At 42.2% G+C, this 12,112-nt stretch overlaps 1 protein-coding gene across 1 annotated transcript; it reads left to right on the top strand.

Annotated features, from left to right (window-relative positions):
• Positions 1–1,211: 1,211 nt before the first annotated feature.
• MYDGF (myeloid derived growth factor) lies at positions 1,212–12,016 on the top strand. The gene is made up of 6 exons (XM_060785195.2): positions 1,212–1,418; positions 7,269–7,319; positions 8,094–8,155; positions 9,439–9,520; positions 10,013–10,085; positions 11,613–12,016. The coding sequence occupies exons 1-6, from the start codon at positions 1,251–1,253 to the stop codon at positions 11,690–11,692; spliced, it is 516 nt and encodes a 171-aa protein (XP_060641178.1). The 5' UTR covers positions 1,212–1,250; the 3' UTR covers positions 11,693–12,016.
• The last annotated feature ends 96 nt before the right edge of the window (positions 12,017–12,112 follow it).

The raw sequence follows: 12,112 nt of genomic DNA, 5'->3' as shown, positions 1-12,112 counted from the left end.
CATTGTCTTCTCTAAGCTTTCCTTTCTTCTCATGATGTGGCAAAAGTAATTCATCTTTGCCTCTACTGTCCTTTCCTCCAATGACCAGTCAGGCTTTATTTCCTGGAGGACGGACTGGTTGGATCTTCTCGCGGTCCAAGGCACTCTCAGCACTTTCCTCCAACACCACAGTTCAAAAGCATCGATCTTCCTTCGCTCAGCCTTCCTTATGGTCCCGCTCTCACATCCATAGGTTACTATGGGGAACACCATTGCTTTAACTATGTGGATCTTCCTTCCTAGTGTGATGTCTCTACTCTTTACTATTTTATCGAGACTGGACATTGCTCTCCTCCCAAGAAGTAAGCGTCTTCTGATTTCCTGGCCACAGTCTGCATCTGCAGTAATCTTTGCACCTTAGAAATACAAAGTCTGTCACGGCCTCCACATTTTCTCCCTCTATTTCCCAGTTGTCAATCATTCTTGTTGCCATAATCTTGGTTTTTATGACGTTCAGCTGCAGCCCAGCTTTTGCGCTTTCTTCTTTCACCTTGATTAGAAGGCTCCTCAGCTCCTCCTCGCTTTCGGCCATCAGAGTGGTGTCATCTGCATATCTGAGGTTGTTAATGTTTCTTCCAGCCATTTTCACCCCAGCTTTGCATTCATCAAGCCCCACACATTGCATGATGTGTTCTGCATACAAGTTAAAAAGGTTGGGTGAGAGGATGCAGCCTTGCCGTACGCCTTTCCCAATCTTGAACCAGTCTGTTGTTCCGTGGTCAGTTCTGACTGTTGCTACTTGGTCCTTGTACAGATTCCTCAGGAGAGAGACAAGGTGGCTTGGGATGCCCATCCCACTAAGAACTTGCCACAATTTATTGTGATCTACACAGTCAAAGGCTTTAGAATAGTCAATGAAGCAGAAATAGATGTTTTTCTGAAACTCCCTGCCTTTCTCCATTATCCAGCGGAGATTGGCAATCTGGTCTCTCGTTCCTCTGCCTTTTCTTAAACCCAGCTTTTCTAAACCTCTGTGTAGAAGCCCCCAAATGAAGACTTCTGCTTCTCCTCCCCGAGAACTTTGACAGGCACCAAAGGGCGGCAGAATATGCCAAAGCGGCTGTGAAAGAGTTAGCCCTACCTCCTGTGAGGGCAGTTCCGCCCGCTTCAAACATGGCGGCCTCGGCTTGGCAGGGCGAGAAGGGAAGGCTGTGATTGGGCCTCCCCGTAGCTCGGCTCTCCCCGCTCTCGCCCCTCCCTTCGGTTTCAAGATGGCGGCGCCCAGCTCAGCTCGCAGCGGAAGGCTTCGGGGCGGCCTTTGGACCTCCGTTTTTTTCCTCCCGCTCTTTCTTTCGGCAGCCGCGGCGGAAGAAGGCTCGGACACGGCCAGCTTCGACGTCAGGCCCGGCGGCATGGTCCACTCCTTCTCCAGGAGCCTGGTGAGGAAAAACGGGGTGGCGCCAGCTGATTGGTCGAGCCTGCTTTAGTCCCTCAGAGGGCGGACTTTCCATTGGCCGAACGGGCAGCCGGTCGGATTCCGATTGGATGCTGCAGACGAAGGAGAAGGGCGGGGAAGGCAAACGAAAGTGTATTGTCGCGGGTAGCTTTCTGTAGACGATGGGCTCGAGTGGGATGAGAAATACAGCACAATAAAATATACATGGCTTATTGGCCTATGCATTTTGACTAACCCTGTATAATAAGTAAATAATTATAGGAATATAATATAAGAAGAGAGGAAAAATACAGCATAATATCATAAAATAAGCAAGTCGTGCTAAGAATATATTAAGAGGAAAATATATCATAATAGAATATAATAACTAAATATTTTACTTAAATTATTTTATTCTATTATGATATCATATTATGATGTCTCTACTCATAATATGATATCATAACAGAATAAAATAATTTAAGTAAAATATTTAGTTATTATATTCTATAACCTCAACTCTGAGAGACAACATGAGAAAACATCCAGAAAATCACATTGTCTGATTTTTAACGAATTTATTTGCAAATTGTGGTGGGAAATCAGTATTTGGTCCATAACAAAAGTTCACCTCAATATTTTGTTATAGATCCTTTATTGGTAATGACAGAGGTCAAACGTTTTCTGTAAGTCCTCACAATGTTGGCACACACTGTTGCTGGTCTTTTGGCCCATTCCTCCATGCAGATCTCCTCAAGAGCAGCGATGTTTTGGGGCTGTCACTGGGCAACACAGACATTCAACTCCCTCCAAAGGTTTTCTATAGGGTTGAGATCTGGCTAGGCCACTCCAGGACCTTGAAATGCTTCTTACGAAGCCACTCCTTCGTTGCCCTGGAGGTGTGCTTGGGATCACTGACATGCTGAAAGATCCAGCCACGTTTCATCTTCAGTGCCCTTGCTGATCGAAGGAGGTTTGCACTCAAAATCTCATGATACATGGCCCCATTCATTCTTTCATGTGTACAGATCAGTCGCCCTGGTCCCCCCAAAGCATGATGTTGCCACCCCCATGCTTCACAGTAGGTATGGTGTTCTTTGGGTGCAAATCTGCATTCTTTCTCCTCCAAACACGACAAAGAGTTGTGTTTCTGCCAAACAGTTCTCCTTTGGTTTCGTCTGACCATATGACATTCTCCCAATACTCTTCTGGATCATCCAAATGCTCTCTAGCAAACTTTAGTCGGCCCTGGACATGTACTGGCTTAAGCAGGGGGACACCTCTGGCACTGCAGGATCTGAGTCCCTGGCGGCATAGTGTGTTAGTGATGGTAGCCTTTGTTACATTGGCCCCAGCACTAGGTTCCCCCGTGTGGTTCTGGGATTTTTGTTCACCGTTCTTGTCATCCTTTTGACCCCATGGGGTGAGATCTTGCGTGGAGCCCCAGAACGAGGGAGATTATCAGTGGTCTTGTATCTCTTCCATTTTCTAATTATTGTTCCCACAGTTGATTTTTTCACACCAAGCTGCTTGCCTATTGCAGATTCAGTCTTCTCAGTCTGGTGCAGGGCGACAATTTTGTTTCTGGTGTCCTTCGACAGCTCATTGGCCTTCACCATAGTGGAGTTTGGAGTGTGACTGCTTGAGGTTGTGGACAGGTGTCTTTTATTCTGAGAACAAGTTCAGATAGGTGCCATTACTACAGGTAATGAGTGGAGGACAGAGGAGTCTGTCTGTGAGATCCAGAAATCTTGCTTGTTTGTAGGTGACCAAATTCTTATTTTGCACTATAATTTGCAAATAAACTCGATAAAAATCAGACAGTGTGATTTGATGCCCCGGTCGCTCTCTATAACAGGGAGATGACCAGGGCAATAGACACAATCACTCTGGAGTGACCCCTCTCGAGTAGGCGAACTAAACCAGCCCCTGGGTTTAACGAGGAGCTGGCAGCGATGAAGCAAATGAAGAGGAGTCTAGAGGGCATGTGGTGATCATCTTGCATCAAGTCAGACTGAGCATGGTCGTGCGCCTATGCAAGGGTGTACTCCACGGCAGTGAAGGCTGTACGTAAATCTCACATTGCTGCCAACATTGCGTCCGCGAGGAACCGTCCAGCTCAGCTGTTTCGAATGGTCAGAGGATTGTTGAACCCCTGATTCTTCGACAGCTCGCTGTGAGACATTTTCTCGGTTCTTCGTGGATAAAGTTGCTCTGATTCGCTCTGACTTGGACGCCACAGTTACTGCAGTCTCTGAAGATGTAGCGAGAGCACCTGCTTATCCAGTGACGGTCTGGATGAGGGCAAGCAAATTGAAGTTGAATCCAGGCAAGACAGAGGTCCTCCTGGTCAGTTGCAAGGCCGAACAGGGCATAGGGTTACAGCCTGTGCTGGATGGGGTCACACTCCTCTTGAAGGCACAGGTTCGCAACCTGGGAGTCCTCCTGGACTCATCACTGAACCTGGAATCCCAGGTTATAGTGGTGGCCAGGGGAGCTTTCACACAATTAAAACTTGTGCGCCAGCTGCGCCCGTACCTTGGGAAATCAGACTTGGCCACAGTGGTCCACGCTCTCATTACATCCAGGATAGACTACTGCAACGCACTCTACGTGGGGTTGCCTTTGAAGACTGCTCGGAAGCTTCAAATAGTCCAACGAGAGGCAGCCAGGTTAATAACTGGGGCGGCATACAGGGAGCATAAAACTCCCATGTTATGCCAGCTCCACTGGCTGCCAGTTTGCTACCAGGCACAATTCAAAGTGCTGGCTTTGGCCTATAAAGCCCTAAACGTCCCCAGCCCAATTTACCTGTCCGAGCGCATCTCCCCCTATGAATCATCGTGGAGATTAAGATCCTCTGGGGAGGCCCTGCTCTCTGTCCCACCATTGTCACAGGTGCGATTGGTGGGGACGAGAGACAGGGCCTTCTTAGTCATTGATTCCCCCCCCCCCCCCCCCCGGCTATGGAACTCCCTGACTGGCGAGATCAGATCGGCCCCCTCCCTCCTGTCCTTCAGAAGGATGGTAAAAACTTGACTGTGGGGCCAAGCTTTCGGGACAGGGCAAGAAAGCAGCGATAGGAAAGATTACCAGGTTAATTAGATTAGATGCAGATGACCAAGACGGTTTTAAATTGTGTATTTTAATATTGTGATAAATGTTTTTAATATTTTATGTATGCGTATATGAATTCTTATCCCAGCATTGAATGTTTGCCGTATATATGCTGAGTCCCCTTCGGGGTGAGAAGGGTGGAATATAAATGTTTTAAATAAATAAAATAATTTTCTGGATGTGTTTTCTCATGTTGTCTCTCATAGTTGAGGTCTCCCTATGATGGCAATTATATGCCTCTCTCATCTTTTAAGAGGGAGAACTTGTACAATTGGTATCTGACTAAATACTTTTTTCCCCCCACTGTATTTACTTAAATTACTTATTTTATTTTATTTATTTCGCACATTTGTAGCCTGTGCTTCTCACCCCCAGAGGGGGATTCAGGGCAGCTTCACAACAGGCATTCATTCAATGCCAACAACAGTAATAAATTATAAAAGCAATTTAAACATAAAATTACTAAAACATTGTTGAAATCATGTAGGTTTGAAATCATAGTCCAGGTCAGTCCATTGTCATTCACACAAATTGGGTCTCATTCTAAATTGCTGCCTCTACTGTTCGAACGCTTTGTCCCATAACCAGGTTTTGAGTTTCATTCTAAAGCACAAGAGGGAGGTGGCCAATCTAATGTCACTGGGGAGAGAGTTCCACAGGTGAGGGGCCACCATTGAGAAGACCCTGTCTCTTATCTCCACCAATTGCGCTTGCGAGGATGGTGCGACCAAGAGCAGGGCCTCTCCTGTTGATCTTAGATATCGCGATGGTTTATGGCAGGAGATAGGTTTATACAGGTAAGCTGGGCCAGAACCATTTGGGGCTTTATAGGCTAAAGCCAGCACGTTGAATTGTGCTCGGTAGCAGATTGGCAACCAGTGGAGCTGGCATAGCAGAGGAGTTGTATGCTCTCTGTATGCCACTCTGGTGAGCAACCTGGCTGCCATCCGTTGGACTAGTTGGAGCTTCCGAACAGTCTTCAAAGGCAACCCCCCATAGAGTGCGTTGCAGTAATCTATTTGGGATGTAATCAGAGCATGGACCACCGTGGCCAAGTCTGACTTCCCAAGGTACAGGTGCAACTGGTGCACAAGTTTTAATTGTGCAAAAGCTCCCCTAGCCACCACCGAGACCTGGTATATTAAAATATCATCTGGTAAATTAAAATATCATCTCAGCGGCTTTCGATACCATTGAATATGGTATCCTCCTGGGCCGTATCTCTGAGATGGGGCTGGGGGCACTGTTTTAAGGTGGCTCCGGTCCTTCGTGGAGGGCCAAACTCAAATAGTGATGCCAGGAAACTCCTTTTCAACTCCCTGGCCAGTGCCTGTAGGGTCCCTCAAGGCTCAATGTTGTCCCCCATGCTGTTTAATATTTACATGAAATTGCTGGGAGAGATCATCCGGACTTTTGGATTTCAGTGTCAAATTTATGCAGACAACACCCAATAATAATAATAATAATAATAATACTTTATTTGTATTTCTCCCCGAAGGGACTCAGGGCAGATTCCAACATAACAATGGTAAACATTCAATGCCTACATAAAACACATGATACGAACATAAAATCCCAGAAAACCCCCACATATAAAAGTAACATTAAATGAAGATCTAACATCAGTAAATTAAACCTGACATCAAAAAATTAAACTACATGTATTCAGACCAAATTCTATAATAATATAAATCTAAAGAAAACATCCACATTAGTGCACAGCAGCTGGCAAGGTTCACAAAATGGTGTGGGTTGGTCATGCAGTCAAAAGTGGTCATTGGGATGGTGTGGATCACCCAAATCCATTTCTCGTTTCCATCAAATACCAAAGATGCCATCCTGGTCCTAAACTGGTGCTTGTCATCAGTAATGGACTGGATGAGGGCGAACAAGTTGAAATTAAATCCAGACAAGACAGAGGTACTCCCGGTCAGTCAGAAGGTGGATCAAGGTATAGGGTTATAGCATGTGTTGGACAGGGTTACACTCCCCCTGAAGACACAGATCCACAGTCTGGGGGTGATCCTGGACTCAGTGCTGACCCTGGAACCCCAGATGTCGGTGGTGGCCAGGATCACCTTCACACGTGTCTAAAGCGTGGCTGGTGGGAACGAGAGAAAGGCCTTCTCTGTGATCATCCCCCACCTCCGGAATTCCCTCCCTAATGAAATACAAATAGCCTCCTCCCTCCTCTCCTTCAAAAAAAGAATTAAAAATATTTCTGTACACTGGCAAATGGAGAGATGACTAGAAGTCTACATTCACTCAGCAGTCCTGTTTTGAATTTGTCACCATATTCTGACTCAGTTGGTTTTGGCTTAGTTGACTCTGCTGCTCTCACTGGCTCCATTGGTTGCATGACATTTTAGTAATGATTTTAAATGAATGTTTAATGTTTATATAATTTATGTTTATATTATTATTATTATTATTATTATTATTATTTTAGATGTAGATTGCTTTATGTTTGTATTTATGTATTGGATCTGGCATTGAATGTTTGCCATCTTTTGTTATAATCTGCCCTGAGTCCCCCTGGGAAGTGGGGGCAGAATATAAATAAAGTATATTATTATTATTATTATTATTATTATTATTATTATTATGTATTTTTCCTCTCTTCATATATTATATTCTTATAGTTATTTACTTATATGATATTATGATGTATTTTTCTTCTCTTCATATGTTATATTCTTATTTTATTATATTATTTTATTCTTTTTTTCCCCCATAGGGAGACTACTCTTGCACTTTCACCTATGCGGCTCAAGGTGGGACCAATGAGGTAAGTCGCTTTCATAGCCTGTAATACAGGAAGGCACCGTCAAAGCCCTACCGCCACTGATATGCTTGAGATGCATAAATAGATATCTGATAAGCATTATCGTGGAATCTTAGAGTTGGAAGAGAGCCCCAAGAGCAATCCAGTCCATCTCCTATAATATAGGAAGACACCATCAAATCCCTCCCAACAGATAGCCATCCAGTCATTGATATGCTTGAGAAATATAGATAGATACGAATGAGAGATATATCTCATAGGTATATCATGGAATATGATGGGATAGGTACATCAAGGACCATCCAGTCCAATCCCATTGGGCCACAGGCACCATTCGATCCTTCCTGAGAGATGGCCATCCAGCCATAGATATAATTGACATAGATAGTGATAGACTGGATTGTGATAGATTGATAGATGATAGATAGGATTGAGATAGTTGGATACATAGATGGATGAATGGATAATAGGTATATCATATAATCTTAGAGTTGGAAGACACACCAAGGACCATCCAATCTAATTCCATTGGGTCACAGGCACCATTCAATCCCTTCTGACAGATGGCCATCCAGTCATAGAGTAGATGGGAGATAGATAGATAGATAGATGATAGGAATATCTTATAATCTTAGAGTTGGGTGAGACCCTAAAGGGCCATTCAGTCCACACCCTGTAATACAGGAAAACACAATCAACACCCTCTGGACAGATGGTCATTCAACCACACATGTGTTTGTTTCAAGGTCGATCACTATCTCCTTCTTCTCTTCCCAGCAATGGCAGATGAGCATGGGCACCAGCGAGGACAACCTGCTGTTTTCGTGTTCGGTCTGGAGGTCTGTATTCAATCATGGTGTGGCTCCTCGGGTGCGTCCACACTGCAGAGTTGATGCAGTCATTTCCATGGAATCCTGGGGTGTGAACTTTGGGCAGAGAAGTCAAAATGTACCTTGTCAGACTACAACTCCCATAGCTAAAGTGGGGTCAAACTGGCTTAATTCTACAGTGTGGAATTCGTCCCCCAGATTTTCTTTCATTATATGTATTGTTGTCAAAGGCTTTCATGGCCGGAATCACTGGGTTGTTGTAGGTTTTTTCGGGCTATATGGCCATGGTCTAGAGGCATTCTCTCCTGACGTTTTGCCTGCATCTATGGCAAGCATCCTCAGAGGTAGTGAGATTTCTTTCATTATTTTGCTCTTTCCTTTTGCTTTGCCGCACCCAGAATAACAATAAAAAAAGATAAGGAACAGATGGAATGTGTAAAGTAGTCTCAAGCTGCGGTTTAATGGCCTGTCTTATCTTTGACAAAGCAAGAAATGGCCGTTGAATTAAACATCCTATTTTGCAGAGCCAGCTCTCTACATGCACTAGGGCTAAGGACACAGGACCAATATGAAGAATAAAAATCCACGATAGATAGAGAGATAGATAGATAGATAGATAGATAGATGAAATATAAATAGATAGTTGCCTTTTATTCAATCTCTCTTAGTTCTCCAAGGCCAGCTGCAACATATAGTCTTGTCTTCCCTCCCTCCCTCCCTCTCTCCCTTCATTCTTTGCTTCCTTCCTTCTCCCTCCCTCCCTCCCTCCCTTCTTTCCTCCCTCTTACTTTATTTCCTTCCTGTCTCCCTTCCTCCTTCCTTCTTTCTTTCCTTCCTTCCTTCCTTCCTCTTCCTTCTTTCCTTCCTTGTTTCCTTTCTTCTTCCCTCCCTCCCTCTTTCCTTCCTTCCTTTTTTCCTTTCTTCTTTCCTTCCTTCGTTCTTTCCTTCGTTCTTTCCTTCTTTCCTTCCTTCTTTCCTTCTTTCCTTTTTCCTTCCTCCCTTCCTCCCTCCCTCTTTCTTTCCTTCTTTCTCTTTCTTTCTTTTTTTCTTTCTTCTTTCCTTTCTTCTTTCCTTCCTTTTTTCATTTCTCCCTCCCTTCCTTGCTTCCTTTCTTCCCTTCCTTCCTTCTTCCTTTGTTCTTTCCTTCTTTCTTTCTACCCTCCTTCCTTCCTTCTCCCTCCTCCTTCCTTTGTTCTTTCTTTCCTTCCTTTCTTCCTTCTTTCTTTCCTCCCTCCCTCCCTCCCTTCCTTTCTTCTTTCTTTCCAATTGTAACCCTTTGCTTGCTCTTCCAGACCGCAAGGGAAGTCTTACCTCTTCTTCACGCAATTCCGAGCTGAAGTGACAGGAGCCAAGATCGAGTATGCTATGGCCTACGTGAGTCTCCTCCAATGTGGAAAATCACTAGAAATCACTGCTAAAAACTAGAAATCCCATTATTATTATTATTATTATTATTATTATTATTAAACAGTCGCTCAGCTATCTGTTGGGGGTGCTTAGGTCGTGCTTTTCCTACCTGGAAGAGGGGATTGAAATGAATGGCCTTTCAGAAGCCTCTTCCAATTCTAAATTATTATTATTATTATTATTATTATTATCATCATCATTATTAAGCAAAAGCTGGATGGCTGACTTTCGGGGGGATTTGATTGTGCCTTTTCTGTTTGGAAGAAAGGGGTCAGACTGGATGGCCCTTGGGGTCTGCTCTAACTCTAGAATTCTATGGTTCTCGTTGCTCTGTTGCAACATAATGGAGCAGTGGCTTGGCCAACAACAACAGTAATACATTTATTAATTGCCTCTCCTTGCAGCACTGATAAAAGTGCTATTAAAATACACATTGTAGTTTTTCTTCCCTTTCAATAGTCGGCAGCTGCGTCCGGAGGGCAGAGTGATGTCCCTTTAAAGGAAGAGGAGTTCCAGGTGTCTGAAACGACAGGTGAGTGGCCAGAGAGATGGCTTTTCTTCCCTTAATGTCTTCAGAAAGGAGTAGGGAAGCTTTGATTGAATCCTAGAGTTGGAAGGGACCCCCAAAGATCATCTGGTCCAGCCTCATTCTCCCATTCAGGAATGGATCAATTGATTGAATCATAGCATCCTAGAGTTGGAAGTGACCCCAGACCCCATTTGGCCTCATAGGAAATGGAATCCTGAACCCACTGGATTTTGTCCCATCTTACCTGTCCAAACATGTCTCTCTATGAACCATCTCAGAGATTAAGATCATCTGCAGAGGCCCTGCTCTTGGTCCCATCTCCCTCGCTGGCACGATTGGTGGGGGCGAGAGAAAGGGCCTTCTCAGTGGTGGCCCCTCGGCTATGGAACTCCCTCCCTAATTATGTGGATGTGGGATCAAGCGTTCAGTTAGTAACCCACTAGAGAATTATGGAATAGTGCAATGACAGTGTGGAATGGCCACAGATTATGATTTTGGATAATGTGATTTTCATAACTGTTTTAAGGTTTGATATGTTTTCATGATTGTTGCTATATATATATATATATCTTATTATGTATGTATGTTTATATGGCATCGAATCATTGCCTATATATTATTATTATTATTATTATTAATAATAATAATAATAATATATTTTACTGTTATTATATTGTTATTATTTCTATTATTATTAAATGTATTATTAATAATTGTATTATATTATTGGTATCATTACTATTCTTATCTATTCTTATTATTTTGTATTAGTATTTTTATTATTACATTTATTTTTGGTAATAATAATTGTATTATATTATTCTTATATTGTTATTATTTTGTATTCATATTTTATTATTACATTTATTATTATTAATAGTGCTACTATTACTATTAATAATAATATATTGTTATTATGAATGATAGTATTTATTAATGATGATATATTATTAATAGTATTATATTATTGTTATTAATAATATTGTTCTTTTAAATAATAATAATATAATAATGATAATATAATATTTTGTTGTTATTGTTATTTTTATTAATAATTGTATTATATTCTTATATTGTTATTATTTTTTATTCATATTTGTGAATTTGTGAATTATGAGATGTGATGTTTTAAACTATTGTTTATGAATCTTTTGTTGTGAACCGGACTGAATCCCTCTGTGGAGGTCGAGAAGACCGGTATATAAAAGTTCTAAATAAATAAATAAATAACATATTACTATTATTAATAATATATTGTTATTATGAATGATAGTAATAATATTATATTATTAATAGTATATTATTGTTATTAATAATATTGTTATTTTAATAATATTATTATAATAATATTTTTGTTGTTATTGTTATTATTAGTTATTTTGTCATTATTTGGTGTCCTGCTTCATGTCTTGATTGAGACGCATGTTCCCAGGGAATGGGCATCCCCTTCTGCCCCGCATTGAGGTTTAGGGGGCAATAATATCTACCAGTGGCACCAGCTTCACCCGTTGCCTCTTTCTCCCTTTTTAGTGACCCACAAAGAAGGCAAATTCCGAGCCGAGCTTTCCAAACTTCTCATCGTTGCCAAAACCGCCCACGATGAGCTATGAATGGCCAAGCCTTTGCAAGGACAATGCAGTGACCTTTCCAATGTCCTGGACGGGTAGGATTCTGGGCATCCCAAAGCGGGAGTCAGTTCTTGCAATGTCTTTTTATGGGAGGAAAAATACCTTCCTCAATGGCGAGAAATACTTCATCATGGAAGAAGGGAATACTTTTCTTCAATCTGGTGCTGGCAATGCATTCAAAACCATTTCTCTTCCTTCCAGGATGTTTCAGGACCCAAAATATGACTTAACAACAGAAGAACTCCCTTTTGGGATGGGAATAAATAAGGGCATATCTGAATAAATCAGAATATATCTCGTAAGCAATTTGCTGTTTCTGTTTCTTCCTTACTTATAACAATAGCTGACTTTTACTACAATGAATACATTAGCTCAATTTGGGATTTTTAAAATACTCTTTAT

This window comes from Anolis sagrei, chromosome X, assembly GCF_037176765.1.
Source record: "Anolis sagrei isolate rAnoSag1 chromosome X, rAnoSag1.mat, whole genome shotgun sequence".
NCBI classification, from domain to species: Eukaryota; Metazoa; Chordata; class Lepidosauria; order Squamata; family Dactyloidae; genus Anolis; species Anolis sagrei.
This window is presented reverse-complemented; position numbering and strand designations above follow the sequence as displayed.

Coding starts and splice junctions, on each gene's coding strand:
- MYDGF (XM_060785195.2), top strand. CDS start 1,251: ATGGCGGCGCCCAGCTCAGCTCGCAGCGGAAGGCTTCGGGGCGGCCTT. Junction 7,320..8,093: donor CTCAAGGTGGGACCAATGAG/GTAAGTCGCTTT, acceptor TTCTCTTCCCAG/CAATGGCAGATGAGCATGGG. Junction 8,156..9,438: donor TTTTCGTGTTCGGTCTGGAG/GTCTGTATTCAA, acceptor TTGCTCTTCCAG/ACCGCAAGGGAAGTCTTACC.